Source organism: Adiantum capillus-veneris, chromosome 10, assembly GCF_014529385.1.
Source record: "Adiantum capillus-veneris isolate H3 chromosome 10, ASM1452938v2, whole genome shotgun sequence".
NCBI lineage: Eukaryota > Viridiplantae > Streptophyta > Polypodiopsida > Polypodiales > Pteridaceae > Adiantum > Adiantum capillus-veneris.
Genome location: NC_140940.1, coordinates 33,012,456 through 33,031,791, shown reverse-complemented (window position 1 = coordinate 33,031,791; position 19,336 = coordinate 33,012,456). Strand labels below are relative to the sequence as shown.

The 19,336-nt window shown below is 42.7% G+C and overlaps 1 protein-coding gene across 1 annotated transcript; it reads right to left on the bottom strand.

The window, feature by feature from the left end:
* Positions 1 to 1,164: 1,164 nt before the first annotated feature.
* LOC147448661 (histone acetyltransferase HAC1-like) lies at positions 1,165 to 5,546 on the bottom strand. The gene is made up of 8 exons (XM_086521430.1): positions 4,518 to 5,546; positions 3,964 to 4,266; positions 3,293 to 3,436; positions 2,275 to 2,417; positions 1,992 to 2,190; positions 1,625 to 1,734; positions 1,460 to 1,535; positions 1,165 to 1,368 (listed from the first exon to the last, which is right to left on the bottom strand). Exons 1-8 carry the CDS (start codon positions 5,544 to 5,546, stop codon positions 1,165 to 1,167), a joined length of 2,208 nt encoding a protein of 735 aa, XP_086377556.1.
* Positions 5,547 to 19,336: the final 13,790 nt, after the last annotated feature.

Genomic DNA, 19,336 nt, shown 5'->3' with positions numbered 1-19,336 from the left:
TGAGGTAGATAATTTAGTTTCACATTATGCACGTGCCACGACAACAATTGTAACAATGGAAACCGTTTTTATGCATATCACACTATGTAAATAATAGCCCCTAGTCCCACGTAACAAAATCATTGTGTGTTTGTGTGTGTGTGTGTGTGTGTGTGTGTGTGTGAGAGAGAGAGAGAGAGAGAGAGAGAGAGAGGTTGCCATGATTGGTCCGAGATGATTTCTAATGGAGACGACCTGCACAAGAGAGACTTGGTCGTGGTTACTAACAGAGATTGAAGGGAGGGTAAGCCATGAGATTTAATTGTATATGGCCCTTCTTTTTGATTTAAAACATATCATCTGATATGTGATAGAAGTATAATAGAAGTTTTGGAAGGGGAATGCACAAATTCTAATAAAAAAACAAAGTGGCTCATATGAAACAATCATTATATGTATGAAATATCATATCCCTTTTACTTTGGCTGTTCAATACATTACCTCAGTTGATCATATTCAAAGTTTGATCATGAAGGCCTCACATTTTGCAACTTACCTGTAATCTCTCACATCGTGCTTGGTGAAACGAGGCACTAATTTGGTAAGGAATGCACTTGAATGACCATGATATGGTCCTATAGGGCTAGCTAGGCTCAAATGCAATGTACATTTCGAAGAGACTTTCACCTAGGTGCATTTGTCATGACAACTTATATTGTTATATAAATCATTTGCATCTTAATGAAACTACATGTGCAATACTCGCAAAAAAAGAGGGAATTTTCTTTTTGATCATAAATGATTTGCATTTCAATAGAATCACGTGTCCAATACTCGCAAAAGCAGTGGGAATTTCTTTGTTGATCATAAACAATTTCTTTGTTGATAATTTTTTTCTACATGTGCAATGGATAATTCTGGTAATAATTAGGAATCCAAAGCCAAAAAAGTTACCAATTGTAACTTCACTTTGAGAATTTGGATTTTCATATGCAAGAATTAAAAATGAATGAATCTAAACACATTTCTCTAAAGATAGATTTAAAAAAATTCCATTTACGTGCAAAAAATTAATATTGTTTACCTCAGCCACCAAAATTGTTTTCCTTAGTACTTAAAGGTCGAGAGAACTCTCCTAATTATACTTTCTTGGAGCTTTTCTTGCTCTTTTGTGTTGTTTTTGAGCTACTTCCTTGAAGAACTCGACAAGTTCTGGTCGTGAAGATGATAGAGTATCATCATCGACGAGTGCTTTGCTCGTCGTAAACTATCAAATTGATAATGGTTCGATTGGCAAAGGCCCAAAAAATCATTCCTATCGTCAAAGACTCCTCCATTCATGATACGGTCAAGATTGGATTCATGACATGGGGGTTGATTTGGATTCCCCTACAAGAGCATCCAAAGAAAATGAGGCCGTGTAAAATAACAAATGCTATCAAATTTTTCAAAAGAGTTTAAATAAATACGTGTGCTTTACCATCCATAATGCGCTATTGTCCTCGACTCCCTCCCGAAAAGAATGGCATTCCTCTTGCTTTGAATGATCATAGTAGCTACACCAGAAATCCATTAAAATTAAGTCTCTACATACATCAAGTGAACTTTAGGAAAATTCTCTAACACAAACCTACTTTTTCCTTACCCATTGTGTTGGCAAGAGATGTCGATGCAATCACGTGCGGATTGAGAGGAATTCCGGTTGAGCTGAAGAACCATAATAGCTTCATTTTCATGCTTAATATTCCTTTTTAACTGCAAAGTTGATTGCATAGGTAGAGTTACTGAATTGAATCGAGATTAAATAGCTTTTGTACAAAATGCGTTATTTAAATGTATGCATCAAATATTTTGAGAACTTTTATTTATGGTCATGATAGGAAATGCTAATGTCATATCTAATTATGATTTTGAGGATTTATATAAATCCAATGCCGATGTATTCAAATTCAAGGTAGTGCGAAAACTTGGGCGAGATTCGAGCCCCCCATTTTAATGGTATTGTGACTTACCGCATCCATAAGTTGATCGGCTCTTTTATAGACTTTCTCGTAGAGTAAGACGTCAATGGTCTGTGATATAAAGTCCCCAGCAAAGTATGGAAGCTTTACGATGTCTTTAATTCCCTTGAGCGTAGAGTAGCGCTGAAAGAGACTACAGTGTTCAACAACGATACCCTCTTCTTTAGCCTTCTTAATCATACTATGGTACCTGCGAAACAATCAAAATTAATATGCTCCTTTGTTGACTCATGAGAGAGAGAGAGAGAGAGAGAGAGAGGTTTTTAAGACGTACCATGTGCAAAGCTTCTTTTGCTGTGGTGTTGCCTGAGTAGAAGGGTGGCGGTAAAATATGTAGCTGTCTCCTTTCTTAGGAGGGCTGGCCCATATATAACATTCTTTAAATCCCCGTTGTTTTGCATGCTCCAGATAGCCAATCTATGAATTCACAAGAAGTTTTGGACAAATTCTCACAATAATTCCCACATTGTGACTCATGACCTCAACATCATGAGCTTCTGTGAGGGAGGCACCCCATACCTAGCTAGGTACGATTAGGAGCAAGGGACCGCAGGGGACCGGTGGTTCCCTCGTACCTAGCTAGGTATGAGGCGCCTCTCGAGCAGAAGCACATGATGTTATGCATTGTATAAATTTTTTTGCAAAAGACTCGAATTTCCTACATGAGAAAATTTCTAAATTATCTTGTGGAACCACATGGAAAAGATCTGTTAAAAAATTTCATTCATATGAAATCCCCTAAGCATGTAATGTGTGCAATATTAAGCGAAGGCCAATAAGTTTACATCTTTTTCATTAAGATCTAACCACATTTGGCTTCTGCATCTCAAAGTAAAGATGAAGTAAAGAGTAACTCACAAATCGCAAGTTATGATCTTAAGGAGTCTCATTTTTTAGGAGCATACAGACACACTTTTGCAAAGTTTCAACATTTCAAATGATAAAGGAGATTATGTCTTACCAAGATTTCATGATATACATAGGACCGAAGTGCCTCCCCATGCACGGTCCTAACATTCGCTGGTTCAAAGTACTTTATGGAATCTAGGTACGCTATGTAAGAGATGTTGTGGTTAGGATGGCTTCTAGGTATTGTTTTGCCATATTCTTGCACATACATGGCAAACAGACATACATCAACACCGCCGACGTCTTGGAATAGCATCACCATCTGTAAATGGCAGTTTTTAAACCGCGTAGGCACATGAGCTGGGGTGTATAATTAATCAATGATAGGGCATTCATGGAAAAATGAGCATAGAACTTGGAAGATTTTCCTGCAGATGGCTCACCTTGGACGTGTAAGGTAGTTGCTTTGGCATTTGGTCAATATTGTTAACGTGAGACTGAACAACCTGAGAAAACCTGGGGCTGAATTTGGCTATCTTTTCTATGGATGAGACGACACGGACGACAAGGCCCTCTGCAGAGGGGACCTGCATATAATATGTACATTAGAGCAAAGTTGGTACAAATTAGATATTAATTGTATAACGGACAAGACCATATAGTGACTTATCCTACATTGTGACTTAATTACCTCAACATCACGAATTCCCACATTGTGACTTACCTCAACAGCACGAGCTTCTGTCAGGGAGGCACCGCATACCTAGCTAGATATGATTGGAGGGAGGGACCACCGGCCCGGTGGTCCCCTGCCCCCAATCGTACCTAGCTAGGTATACGGTGCCTCTCGAGCAGAAGCTCATGATGTTATGCATTGTATGAAAAACACTTGAAAAAGACTCTGTTTTCCTACATGAGAAAATTGCTAAGTCTAAATCTTCTTGTGAGATATTTGCAGAAACCTAATTATCAAGCAAGTCTCTAGAGTCGAGAGCTATATACACGTTAAAATTAAGTTGGAATGCTGTACGACGTTTGTGCTCATCTACAATTAATTAGCTATAATATGCGGAGTTAAAACCGGCAAACAGTTTATATAATGGAGTGGAGTTACTTGAAGAGGATCAGAGGATGATCGGACGGCGGCTGCTGCACGCTCAGCTCGCTCCTGCGTAAGTCGAGAAGCCAGGCGATTCTCAATGTGATCACTCAGGGATGTGGTTGGCAATGATTTAGCACGCCATTTATAATATTGCATAATATTCCCAGTCGTGTCGGCCGGAATATCCTGCTCATCTGTCTGGATCACACTCTCTGATCCGCCGCCGACAGCTGCAGGCCGTTGCTCGGTGCTGCTCTTCAGCTGAACGCAGCAGTCAGGGCAATTGTAAAGAGTTTTGTCACCCACGTTCAACTCCTGATTAAACAGAACACAAATCTGATGCTGCCAGAAGACACAGGTGTCGCATTTTACCCACTGCATGCACAAAAACAGCTCTCGCTAGTTCATGATCAGCATATCTATATATTTTATTTTAAGTAGCAGATCAAAATGCATAAAACAAAACAGTGGACTGTGGAGTGGAACTCAGCTTAATTAATGCAGGATCATGACCTTAATTAGTACAGATTAAATACATTTAAAGACAGTATTATATACGCATGTACCGCTTCCTGATGAACTGTTATCTCGACCTCTGGCCCACAATATTGAAACTGGCCCGTGTGAAGCTGAAGGCCAGTGACTCCGACTTCCACAATCTCATTCTTACCAACTTCCTGGAAACATGGCTTGCACAGAACTATCTGCGGTGCCGCAATATTATTCTTATCACTGACAAGTTTTCCTTCATCAACTTCCTTATCAGCAGTAACTGGCAATGCGGACGATGCTACACTTGTACTGGCTTTTCTGGACCGATTGCCTAAGCGCCTGCTTGTATTGATACTTATATTCACATCAGCCTTGCCTGTGATATAGTACTCATCAATGCCCATCCTTACCTCATTCCTGCATTCTTCGCAGAACATTGGTGGTGGTGAAAACTGCAAGTCTTCCTCGCCGCACACAGAGCAGATTTTATCTTGAATCAAATATAATATTGAGGGGCACGTTTTCCGAGGGTCACCCTTGGGTCGCGCAAGCGCCAAGTGCTTCTGCATGTGCTCGAGTCGCATGTACTCCATTAGAGAAGCGCGCTGATACACTGTTTCCTCATTTGTCATCACATTGGTCGCTGCACACATACTCCCTGTGGCTTCTGCGCCCTTCCCGGTTCCAGCTGTTTTGCAACGTATCTCTAACGTTCTCGCTCCTTCCGGACCTTTCTTTACATCAATGGCAGCTCCACTACTCTCCAGCTCGACATGGCGCTGATCTTCCGCAATCATAATTGATCCTGCTTGCTTGAGCTTCTCTTTCATGGTTTCCTCATGATTTGCTACCACCTGCACTGCTTCACTTGCAGATCCTACACGGTTCCTCTTTCTCCTGACCACGCGCTCTTCGGACACATCACATTCCAAGTTACAGCCTGCCTTTAAAATTGCAGGATCAGCCACGGGCGAATAGCAGCTAGGGCTACCTGGGCTCAGCATGATCTCCTCTGTACTCGATTCATATTCGTCTGGACAAAAACCATATTTACGCCTCATGATGGACCGCAATAAATCCATATTCTTGCCCACTCCGACCATATTCACTAGCGTTTCTTACGCTTTCCTCTCTCTGCAGAAGACCTACATGCATGTTGTAAAATATTGCAATCAATTAGTACATGTCCTGACAATGCCGACTATAAGCACGTGCCGATTTTTGTGTGGTAGTGTTGTGTACGTGATGACATGGGGGGGGGGGAGAGAGAGAGAGAGAGAGAGAGACTGCGACATATTAGCGTTTGCTAATTTGTCGCAGTCTGATCTCTATCGCGCTGATCTCTCTCTCTCTCTCTCTCACTCGATCATCCCCAACACAAATTGCTGTGTTTAACGCAAGTTTTCTAGCATTGATGGATCGAGACTCACCAAAGGATGAAGCGAACAAACTGCGCGACTGCCACCTGGAAAGATAATGCCAGATGACAGTGAGCTGGAAGACACATCATTTATATACGTTTGACTTTTCTGGAGTCGGTTTATTCGGGACTCACAGCTGGTGAACATTTCAATTTCCAAATATTAACACATTTCTGAGAATACAATCCCTTTCTTACTGCAACTCAAAAAGGTGATAAAATCACGAGGCCTGCCAAAAACAAGACACAATTAAGAACACCACTAATTTAGATATAAAAGAACACCTTGATTATGTTGTATGTAAAGAGACTTAACTTAGATATTGCCTTGGGTAATATTTAGCATCTTGACTTCATCCTCTACAATCAAAATCATTAGTTTCCTCACTAGGTTTTGTATCAATCATGTCCTAGGCGCATTTTTTTTTGTGTGACCATCGAATGGCTCATGAGTAGTCCGCTTTTAATTTAGAATAAAGTGCAATAGAGGTAGTTATCGATTACTGATAACTCTTTTGCATGTGACCACGCCCTTGCCCCTCCTTCCTCTACTAACGACACCTTAGATTTGCAAAAGATAGGTGTCCCCCGACCACATGGGAGGGCATAAAGAGGTCCCCGAGGAGTTCACTAAAGTATATGTAGCATAGCACGTGCCTAATTCAATCGAAGGGATTTTAATTTCTTGTGAATTTACAGATTCATGTGTACAATAGGGGTATAAGGGGTGATGTAAGGAAATTTTACTTTGTGGACGCCCCTGGAAGAGGGCAGATGGGATTGGCAAGACATTTGAATAAGACGTAAGAGCCACACACAAGGGGGTAAGATGGGATTGAGAATGCAATTGATGAAACACCAAGTCAGGCACACATGAAATGCAGGGGACTAGGAAGGTTTGTTTTGCAAATCTAACTATATTGTAAAGAGATGCATTTAGTGCAAGGAGGAGGGCCACTCAAAATAGCTATCGCCCCTCGTGTAGGTGCTCCCTTGTCTCCTTCCTCCCACTTTGCATGCGTGTGACCTGCGTTCTCAACAGATGTCTTGTCAATCTACTCTTACCTCTTACCCCATCTCCCCCCCCCCCCCCCCCCCCCACACACACACACACATTGCTGTGTGTTTTAACGCAAGGGTTTTCTATCAACAATGATGGATAAAATGCAAACTCACCAAAGGATGAATGCAAACTCAACCCCGTGACTACCCACTGGAAGCTAATGGCAAATGGCAACGAGATGGGACACATCATGTATATGCGTTTGACTTTTCTACATGACCTTGGGACTCACAAGTGGATCAATTGATTTTAGAGCATACTAAAGAGGTATCCAAACGAGGAGTGGTGACTATTTTTTATTTAGGTCATGGTCATGTGAGACACAATCAACAATAACTTGACGAGATTACAGAGAATCCTTTGTGGTTGTGCAGACACAACTGAGCTAGCTAAGGGCGCATCTGCATGGATATAGTGCAACTCCAACATGCTAAGCTCAGCAAACACTTCCCTCCTTTCCCAACACTACCTGTTTTGCTGAGCTAGCTAAGGGCGCATCTACACGGGTGTAGTGCAACCCCAACATGCTGAGCTCAGCAAGCACTGGCTTCATTCCCCAACTCTGTCTATTTTGGTTAGCTCGAGAACCCAATCCTCTACATCGAATTTTTGAAGCGCAACCCAGCTCACCAAGGACTCATGTTTCCTTCTTTTATTATGTCGAGCCACGATAGGTGAGGAAGGAGGGGGTAGAACCCCCATCCATGTGAAACTATCTTAAGTTCTACTAAGCATGCCTTTTGTAACTATGCCAAAATTGGCATAGTTGCAAAAGGCTACCGTCCCCGTCTTGAAAGAAAGCCCTACATCACCTACACTTTTGTTGCATGGCAAAAGTCTAGCCGCTAGCAACTAGCCCAAGCTGTCCTGTTAGCTTGCACAAGGAATCTACTCAACGATACTACAATGAAACTCTCTCTCTCTCTCTCTCTCTCTCTCTCTCTCTATATATATATATATATATATATATATATATATATATATATATATATATATATATATATATTTATATTTATATGAGCTGGTTGGTGGATGTTGCTCAACTTCTAATGGCAGCGTTCTAGGCCCATTTTTTTGCAAGTGGCCATGTATAGGCTTGCTACTTGGCTCTTTATTTAGAATAATGTGCAATAGTCATAGTTATCAATGATTAATAATTGCACCCCGCGTGCCCTTACCCCCATCCTCCCTCCGCGGAGTACACCGTTTTGAGGTGTAGTTAGATTTGGAAAAGCTAGGTGCCCCCTACATGGGAGAGCATAAAGGCAAAGATGGGATTGACAAGGTATTAATTTGATGAGATAACAACCAAACTTGAGGGGGTAAGAGGTAAGATGAGATTGACAAACCATTCTATGAGATAGGAGGTCATGCACACATGAAATGGCAGGGGGGAGGTAGCTTTTGTGGATCTGGCTACAACTTAAAGAGGTGCACTTAGTGGCAGGATGGAGGGGTGACTCAAAAATAGGCACCATTGTCAAGCAATGCACAACGCGGCTAGGAAAGCGTCAGACCTCTGAGTGTGAGAGTTTGTAGCAAAATCAAGCAAGTCGAAGAAGATTTGAAGCTAGAAACACACTCAAAAAGAACAAGACTCCAACCATTAAAGCTTAACTTTGAAAAAGAGCCAAGATCAACTCAATACTCTTGTGTGTGTGATGATTTGGTATATACTTGCTGCAAATTGCATAGTTACAGTGCTCTTTTGCCTTGCTAAAAACCCTAAAAAAATGCTTAAATTGTCAGTCATAGACATTTCATGGAAGCTTTACAGCTTCATTACAAAATCCCAAGTAAGTATTTGAAGAGGAAAAACCCTTATTGGTGGCCTCACATCCTCAAATACAGGGTTGGAACATCACGGGACCGCACTAGGAGACCATAGGTTTAGTCTTTGTATCCCTTCATAGAAGAGCTCAAAGTGCTGATATTGTACATCTAAAATGTTCATCTATCAAAGTCATGGAATTGTGAGTGATGTTACATTTTTAACCATTTTATGACCTTTTTGAAGGAGTACGAGCGGAAGTGCGACGCGAGAGAGAGTGCGAGAAGAAGAGCACGACGATATGGTGAACTCGCTCTACTGTAATGTGTAGAGCATAGTGAGTTCTTATTAGGTTTTTACAAAAGAATATGTGTACATACCTGGAGGCCCGCCCACTTACCTGGGCGACCACATTGGGCTTTATACCCCAATAACCTCCCACTTAAAGTCCAATCTGGTACTTTAAGTGTGAGAGAAGCTACTATACAAGCTAATATACAAGAGATGTAGAGAAGTGATGTACTACCCTACACTTAACTGCTTGCAAAAATGCGCAAAGCTCTCTGAGGGAAGTCCTTTTGTAAGTAGATCAACAGGATTTTCTGTGGTGTGAACTTTTACAAGCTGAAGTTTCTTATCCTCGAGCATTTCCCTGATGAAATGATACTTCACATCCACATGCTTTGTCTTTGAGTGATAAACTGGATTGCGAGCCAATTGTATAGCACTTTGACTATCACAATATAACACAGGCATCTCTTCTTTGATTCCCAAATCTGTTACTAGTCGATTAAGCCAAATTGATTCTTTGCATGCCTCTGATGCTGCAACATATTCAGCCACTGTAGTAGACTGAGTAACACAATCTTGTAATCTAGAACGCCATGATACTACTCCACCAGCCAATGTAAAGACATACCCTGACGTAGACCTTCGGTTTTCGAAGTCACCTGCATAATCTGAGTCTGTAAAACCCTTTACACTTAGCTCCTGACTCCCATAGCATATGCGCATACTCTTTGTATCTTTCAGGTATATCAATATTCCTTTCACTGCCTCCCAATGTTCTTGCCTGGGTTTGACATGTATCGACTTACTACTCCCACTGCAAATGCAATGTCTAGGCGAGTAGCAATCATTGCATACATCAAACTACCCACTGCAGACGCATATGGAATCTTATCCATTTCAGCCTGTTCTTCCTCAGACACAAGACAATCTTGTTTGCTAAGTTTGACATATGGTGGCAATGGAACACTCAATGCCTTTCCCTTCTCCATATTGAAACGATGCAAAACCTTGTCAATATACTTTGTTTGAGATAACCAAATCAACTTCTTTGATCTGTCTCTCTCAATGCGCATACCAAGTATATGACTTGCCTCACCCATGTCTTTCATGTCAAACGATTTTGCCATCTTTGACTTCAAAGCTGAAATTTCTTCCAAGTGCTTGCCAGCAATCAACATGTCATCTACATACAAAATAAGGATCAGCCAACTACCAGCCTTAGCCTTCTTTGTATATAGACAATGATCGAACTCACTACGTTTGTAGCCTTGAGAAGGCATAAACTTGTGGAATTTATGGCACCATGCCCTCGGTGATTGTTTTAAGCCATAAAGACTCTTTAACAACTCGCATACCCAATCTTCATTGCCTTTCTCAACAAACCCTTCTGGCTGTTCCATGTAAATTTCCACATCTAAATCACCATGCAAGAACGCTGTCTTGACATCCATTTGGTGCAACACCAAATCTAATATGGCAACCAATGCAAGAAAGAATCTCAATGTAGTCATCTTGACCACCGGACAAAAGACTTCATCAAAGTCAATGCCTTGTTCTTGCTTAAAGCCCTTGGCAACAAGCCTTGCTTTGTACTTTGGCTGACTATCATGAGTGGTGATCTTATACCTGTAAACCCATTTACAAGGTAGAGCCTTTTTGTCCTGTGGCAATTTAACTAGCTTCCATGTCTGGTTTTTATGCAGAGCTGTCATCTATGACTGCATGGCCAATTGCCAATTCCCGGAGTCCTTCATTTGCACTGCTTCCTTGTAACATGAAGGATCATTGCAATCAGTCAACATGACATAGTTCATAGATGGAACAAACCTATCAGGAGGCCGTGTGATATGTCCAAATCTACGCACAATAGGTGGCTCAGGCTCAGCCACAACCTGTGGTTCCACTCTATCCTATCCTTGCTCCTCTTGAGCCCTGACATTTTGTCTTGCACGTGCAGGTCCATCTTCTTGGAAGACAACTCTTCTAATCTCCTCAACCCTCTCTCGTTTAGAATGATATTTGGCTTCATTAAAGTGAACATCATTGCTGCGGATAACCTTTCTGGATTCGGGATCCCAAAGTCTGTACCCCATCTCACCAGAATTACCATAGCCTAGAAAGATGCACTTTCTACTCTTTGGCTCATGTTTGTTCCTAAATTCCTTTGCAACGTGAGTATATGCCTCACAGCCAAAGACTCTGAGATGCTTGAATGAGGGCACCTTGCCTGACCATACCATCTCTGCCACTAAATCCTTCCGCAAAACCTTGCTAGGAGATCTATTTATAAGATGAACAGTTGTTGATACGGCTTCAGCCCAAAACCCATTTGGCAACTGTGCATTAGACAACATACTTATGACCTTCTCTTGTATGGTCCTATTCATCCTCTTGAGGAGGATTGTAAGGAGTAGTAAGTTCACGTTTTATACCTTTTGACTCACAAAAGTCCTGAAAGGCCTTTGAAACATACTCTCCACCATTGTCAGTGCGTAAGCATTTAAGCTTCTTGCCACTTTGATTCTCCACAAGTATCACAAACGTTTTGAAAACACTAAACGCTTCATCCTTGTGCTTGAGAAAGTAAACCCATACTTTCCTCGAGTAATCATCTATAAATGTCATAAAGTAAGAAGCTCCCCCTATAGAGATAGGTTAGGCATAGGTCCACACAAATCACTATGAACAAGTGCCAACTGTGTATCTCTTCTATTGCTTCTATGCTTATGTGGCTGCTGTGTTTGCTTACCATATAGACAATGTTCACAGAATTCAAAATCATTAAATGAAAATCCAGGCAAATAACTAGAATGAGACAAGATTTCCATTCCCTTCTTGGACATATGTCCTAACCGGCTATGCCACAAAGAAACGTTCGGTTGCTCGGTTACATTGATTACATTTTTAGAGACATTTGATACATAAATCATGTAAAGTCCTCCAGACTTTACTCCATGTGCTACTGTCATAGAACCCTTGGATATCTTCCACATGTTTTGTCCAAAAGTGGTGACGTAGCCAACATCATCAAGTAAACCTGTGCTGATCAAGCTCTTTGTAATTGGGGGAACATGTCTTACATTCTTCAGTGTGAAAGAAGAGCCATTCTGAAACTTCAATTGAACATCTCCAACACCTAAGATCTCACATGTCTGCCCATTGCCTAGCCGAACATGATCTTTAGTGGTCATATAAGAGGTAAACCACTCCTTGTTTGGAGACACATGAAGTGATGCCCCTGAGTCTATAATCCAGTCACTCTGTGCATTTCCATAAGATGCTGTAAGAAGAGCCGAGTCCATTGTATTCTTCAAGAAGTAGATGTCTCCTGACACTAGACTGTCATCCTCTGCGACAGTGTTTGTCACATTTATTTCTTGAATCTTCAGTGAGGACTTGTTATTCTCACCATGGTCTTCAGCTTTCTCTTTGCCTTTTTCTACTTTCCATTCTCTGCAGTCTCTTTTCATGTGACCCTTCTTGCCACAATAGTATCATTCTATGTCACTCTTGCCTTTAGCACTGCGGGACTTGCTACGAGACTGATTCCTCTTTCCACCTTTGTACTTTTCTTTGGTCCTTCCCTTGACAACTAAGGCTGTTCCTTTGCCTTTGTCCATTGTCTTTCTATTGGTTTCTTCAGTAAGAAGACTTCCTTCTACACTTGCTATGTTCAAACCATCTGGAGGTGCAGAATTACTCAAAGCTGTGTGAAAAGTGTCCCAACTTTCCGGCAATGTGATCAACAGGAACATAGCTCTAACAGGTTCATCAAACTTGACACCTTGAGCTGACAACTGACTATAGATTGTGTTGAATTCATTCAGATGATTGGACATAGGTGTCCCTTCTTTCATCTTCAAGTCAACAAGCTTCTGAAGCCAGTATACCTATGAAGCTTCACTCTGCTTCTCATAAAGATCACTCAGCTTTAACCATGCTTGATAAGCCGACATCTCGTCTGCTACATTGAAGTAAACGCTTTCTGCCAAAGTCAGCATAATGGTAGAAAGTGCCAATTCATCCATTTCGCTCCATTCATATTCGTCCATATCTTCTGGTTTTATCCCCTTGAGCTTTATAGGTTTTATCTACTTCTTTTGTACCAACACGTGCCAAATCTGCTTCTTCCACAATGGGAAATTGGCTCCATCCAGTTTCTTGATATTGTAAAGAGCAGTGTCTTGTGATCCAGCCATAGCTACGCTTCACAGTAGTTTACTTTCCTGGGAAAAATTCGGCAGAGTTTCCCCTGTAAACTGACCTCTGAACCAATATCAACCTGTCAAATGAACCAAGAAAGCTTCAGATTCTGCAGAAATTTCGGTAGAGTCTCCTTTGTAAAATGGCTCTGGTGTACTAAAAAACAGACCAAAAACAGCTCAAAAAACCACTATCTCTCTAACACTGTAAGTTGTGGGTAAACCTGTCATGCACCTGTACTGTCTCTCACTGTCCTGTCGCTGTCCTGTAAGCATAGACTCCGACAATGTCTCAACGGCAGTAAAGCAAAGATGCAATCCCAACTGTCTAACTCACAGTCAATACATCCTAGCTGCCTATCTAAGGGTGCTCGAGGGATCGCTCCAAGACCTGTATCACCGAAAGGATCTCAACATTCGAGAATCCCCTAGCTCAATAAAACCTCACTCGACCCTCAACAAAGGCTGCAATAAATTTGACAATACATAGACTTCCCACAAAGTCATACATCCACAAATTTCCCACTGCATGCCGTAACAACTACGGCGGTTGTTTGCTACGTGACTCACAGCCAACAAACCCTCAATAGACATACATCATCTCTGACAATACATCCCATGTGGAAGTACGTGCAATGTGAGGATGAAATCTGGAATATCAAGCAGCAAACACAAGCTACCTGATGAACTAGTATGGATGTCGCCTACAATCTGTGTGTAGATGCGCCCGTGTCGTATGTGACACGCCTCCAAGAACTGTGAGCCGTCCTTCGATGTGTAGACAGCCACAAATCAGCACTCTGGGAATGTCGATATCCTCAGCACCTGCAGTTGTAGGCCGAAACCCCAAATGTGCAGAGTCGGATCTGCACCCGCCGAGACCACGTAGTCGAAAATGGCCTGCACAGAACTTTGTCAAAGCCTAATGGTGGCCGAGATGATTTGGGGCCGTGTTTTCGCCTGTCGAATCTCACTCCAATCTGAGCAGATGGCTCTGGCTACCTGCAAATGCTGCCTCGAGCCTCAATCTGAGCTCTGATACCAGTTGAAGGAGTACGAGCGGAAGTGCGACGCGAGAGAGAGTGCGAGAAGAAGCGCACGACAATATGGTGAACTCGCTCTACTGTAATTTGTAGAGCATAGTGAGTTCTTATTAGGTTTTTACAAAATAATATGTGTACATACCTGGCGGCCCGCCCACTTACCTGGGCGACCACATTGGGATTTATACCCCAACACTTTTTGGCCATTTTTAGCCCAAAAAATGGCCTTTTTGCCTATAAAATGCCCAAACGACTTGGGATGCATCCCTAAAATGGTGGAAAAATCCCATTATGCTTAAATTTAATCTTGAACCTCGTTTTTCCACTTGGCAAGCATACTCGATGCATTTATTACACCCACATATGAAACTTACTATTTTTGGCTGAGATCGCACGCATTGATCTTTCTAGGCAAAACGAACGTGCCACTTAGAAACACTTGAAATTTTTTCATTTCTAAAGAAAATTAGGCATATGATTATGCAAAAAAAAACATGCCATAGTGACACGGCAGCTAGGGCCTGTCTTGACAAGGTATATACATAACTGCAATCGTGACATTTGTTTTCGCACATATCATACTATGTACATTATAGCATTTAATCCCACATAAAAGAACATTGAGAGTGAGGAAGATATTTTAGTTTTACATTATGTACATGTCACGAAACGACATCCACCCCCTCTAAACTTGGACATTCCCCAGCATGTGCCACACATATCCTTTGCAAGTTTAGCCTTCATTTAAGTCAGCATACATATCAATTTTCTCATCACTGCCAATGAGTTCAAGTGTATCATCATATCTTTCTTCATCCTCATCCACAACATGTTCATCGGAGCCTTCATTTTGACTTTCTTGTGATTCAAAGGGATTTGGATCACCTCTTCTTTTGAACAGCTTGATTCTTTTTTTGGCAATGGGAATCTTCATTTCTGTCCCATGTAGCTCATGCAAGGTGTAAGTTGCATTCCTATGTACATGCTTAACCACGTAAGGAACAAACCTCTTTTTAAAATATTTCTTATTGTTGAATGCTGGTTATCAAGACTATTTTCATACACCAACACCCAATCACCTTCCTCAATAGCTCTTCAATCAAATTTAATGTTGTTATTCTTCAACCTTGCATCTTTTAATCGTGCTAATGAAATCTCAATATCTTGAGGCCTTCTTTCTAATTGATGTATGTGGTCTTCCCTACTCATTCCACCTTCCCAAATCAATACATTCCATGTTGGAATTACATCCTCAATTGGTATGATAGGTTTCTGACCATACATCGACTCAAAGGGATTATAACCAGTAACTAATCTATGACTCGTATGATCAGTCCATAAAGCATAAGGCAATAGCCTAGGCCATTCTCCCTTTTTTTTTTTGCAAGCCCTAGCCAAAGCTTTAACGATAGAAGGATGCCCACATTCTGATTTACCATTCCCTCCATGATTGTATGCATTAGTAAGAGTGAGTTTAATGCCCAACCTAGAGAAAACTCCCTGGTTTTTTCGGCATCCAAATCACCCCTGTCAGCTGTTATTTTCGCAACACGTCCATAAGTTACAACAACTAATCACAGTGTCTATGAGGAACTACATAGCCTTTTGTGCTTTTTGTTCTTAGAGCACAATCTTCAATATGGTTAGTTAATTCTTATCGTTGGAGAGGGGGAAAGGGAAACACACCCAACACACAACACAATGCCTCACTATAGCCCAGGGTATACATAGCGCCCCAATCCACTAGAGTTCACCTTCAAAACTCAAAACTACCCGCAAACAAACCATTGCTTCCACACAACCATACGCACATATGCCTTGCAATGCACCGGAAAGACTCAATCACTCCGCTTCTCTCAATTCACAGCCTTCCACACTCACATAACCTCTCTCTACCTCTCTTTGCACTACCAACCACGGGGGGGCACACACGCCGACACACACCCGGAAACACACGCACACAAGCAGAGAAGAGAAGGGGGAAAGGGGAATGACGCCTTGAAATAGTAGGGAATCGTGTACTAGCATAGGCAATAGCATGTACATCCAACACACCGCTGGCATGAACCTCGGCAACCCAAAACAAGAGCTCCAAAAGACGTGGCCAAAAAACCCTCCTTGGTTCAAAGACACTGGTCCCAAAAAAGACCCTTACAAATGAACATAAGTACCCTTTTATAGGGGTGTGCATAGGAGTCCAAAAAAGGAAAAAAATGTGGTGTGATACCATGTAGTGCACTCCCTTTGGAGTTCTTTTAGAAATTTTATGCATTGCCAACACTTGGCCTAGTGTATTTTTGGAAACCTTGCATGCTACACCATGGCCACTTGCACCTTTCACCTTGGCTGGCCGGATCTCCTCCTTTGGCGCCTTTGCATTTGGCCTTGTCCACCTCTTTGCTCCTGGACTTCCTCTCTCTCTCTCTCTCTTTGCTGTGGGCCTCATCCCTTACCTGAGAGGGGAGGGCAATAGCGACCTCGCTACTGCTCTCCTCCTCCTTCTTTAAAATATTGGGGCTTTGATAGCCGCGGGAACACCCCCCTCTTTGGGTCTTCCACATCATCACTGGGCTCACCGCCGCGGGCGCCACCGACATCCAACACCACCAGCCACTGCAGCGCCCATTGGTGCCACCACTTCCCATCCTCACCCAACCGCCACCAAAACAGGCCCATTATCGCCTGCGCAGCGCCTACGGGCCACCTTCCACACGGACGCCATCGCCCAGAGCTCCAAGATCTCCACGTTTTGTGATACCCATGAGGGTGGCTCGCCATTGCCTATATTCTATGCCATTGGACATGCTCATTGCTCATTGGGGATTTCCGAGCTGCCATGTGGCATCTGCTCATCAGCTCCACCCAATGGACTTGGAAAACTTGCTTGAACATAATAAAAAACTTGATTTTTTATCATCTCCCTTGACACCCTGTCCATTCTATGCTCAAAAATCCACTGCTCCGGTCATCAAATCCCACAAAACGTCTGCATTCCAGGCTTTCATCCCTCACCCCGGCTTGGCATTTTGATCACACTGCGTCCTCGAACCATGAACTCCAAAACAAAAAAAAATCATTTGTAGCTGCACCTCCATTGTCCATTGCCAACTTCGACTGGCCATTTCTCCGTGCCCCGACCTCCGTTTGGCATGCAGTCACTTCCTGCTGGCTCCATATGATGTACAACCTCATCGAGAACCTTGTCAAGGCCCAAAAGATGCCAGATGGCACATTCTCCAATGTGACCAAGTGGGCTCAGACCCGGCCCCCGAAAAAACTTCCACTCACCATATCTTGCAAACCATGGCTCCAATCCGCAATCCGAAAAGACAGGTAAGCTCCATGAATTGAGCTCTATGCATGAACACCTCAAGCTTCACTTGGACCACCTGTCTCCAGCTGCCCTGTCCGGCAAGAATCTGTAAACCATAAAGAACTTCAACGTTCAAAAACTTGGGCTCCGTAGCTCGATTTGATGAGCCGTCTGGACCAATTCCTTGAGCACTTCAAGCTCTTCATTCCTGGACCTCAAAACTGCACTTTGCACCTCGTTCACTTGCTTCCCCAATTAGCCCCTTGTGTAGCCTTTCTTGGCCTATAAGCCGTATCATGCATACACTTCCGCTGCTACCTGTCATTCCATGAACTTCCTAGCTGCACCATCCCTTTGCCATGCTGCTGCTTGCCTATACACACGTGTCCATGCCATCTTCTAGAGTCGACACACTTTGGCTGTACCATCATTGCCCACCCCCCTATTGAGCATTTATGCTCAACCACATAAAGTGTTATTCCACTATAAACTGCAAAACCTGGCACACACTATGAGAAAACTCAAACCATATATACAATGTTTTAGTGCAATCTATCACCCAAACCTTCAAGTGGATTGCCCCACCCCCTGCATAACATAGCTTCCACCTAGATCAAAAACCTGGCTCTATTTACTTTCATCCATTTGCAACAACCTCCAATAGTGCCCTACCCAAGCACGTAGCCATCCATGCACACAAAAGGCCCATAGCACTTTAGCACCTCTTCGAACATCATCTTGCTTCATCACCCTATATGGCTCTGCAACCACATCATCTGTATGAACCAACACTTCTGACCCTCCCTCCCAGCGATGTGAAGGAGAGCTCCTCTCAAAGGAACCCCGTACCTGACGGATAACATACTGTACAGTTGCACTTACAAGCCTACCTTTCAACCATGGATTGTATACCTCTTTTGAAAGCTTGGACATATCTTCGGAACCTCCTCCATGTGCCATAGAACACATCTCTTGCACAGGCTTCATGCTCTCTTGCACCTCCTCTTCGAACTCACTTATACTGTCATCAAGACCTTCCTCATTGATTGGCCCTTCAAGGTCGCTCAACACTTCCTTCTGTCCAGCTTCAGTCTCCTACTCTTCAATCACCTCTTCTACCGCTGCATCATGCTTCTCCATGGAAGAGAGAAACTCATTCGCTACTGCATCCATCTCCGGTTCTGCCATAGACATGGCCGCTTTATCTCTCTTGGCAAAATGGTGCATTAGCTGCACCACCATGGCACATTCCACCGCTACTTTAATCAGCACAGCCATTAGCATGGCACCACATACCACCTTCACCTGCATTTCATCATCTGCAGGTCTAGACCGCACCTTTTGGCTTTCATCAAACATCTCGGCTTGCTCTGTTCCCTGCTCTTCTTGCACATGGGCTACTACCATCTCATCAAACATATAAGAGGACAGCTTTACCTTTACCAGTTTGGGTTCATCAGATTCCGTCTCTTCGTCATAGGATGTGGACTCATCCACTCTATCTTCCTCGCATGTCTCCCAGCAAATTGAGCTTGCATTATCATCAGCATCGGCATCATATACCGACTCCGTATCAGCATCTGCATCCACTTGCTGCTCCACAAAATCTTGACCATCTTCACCGCTTTGCAAACTTTCTTCATTAGCTTCTGAACCCTAGGTATCTGCATCTCGATCACATTCTGCTACCATTTCATGCAAACTTTCAACAAGGCCATGCTTTACCTCTTCAATCCGTACTGGAACCTCCACATCTGCTACCACTTTTGCATCTTGGTTCACCTCTACAT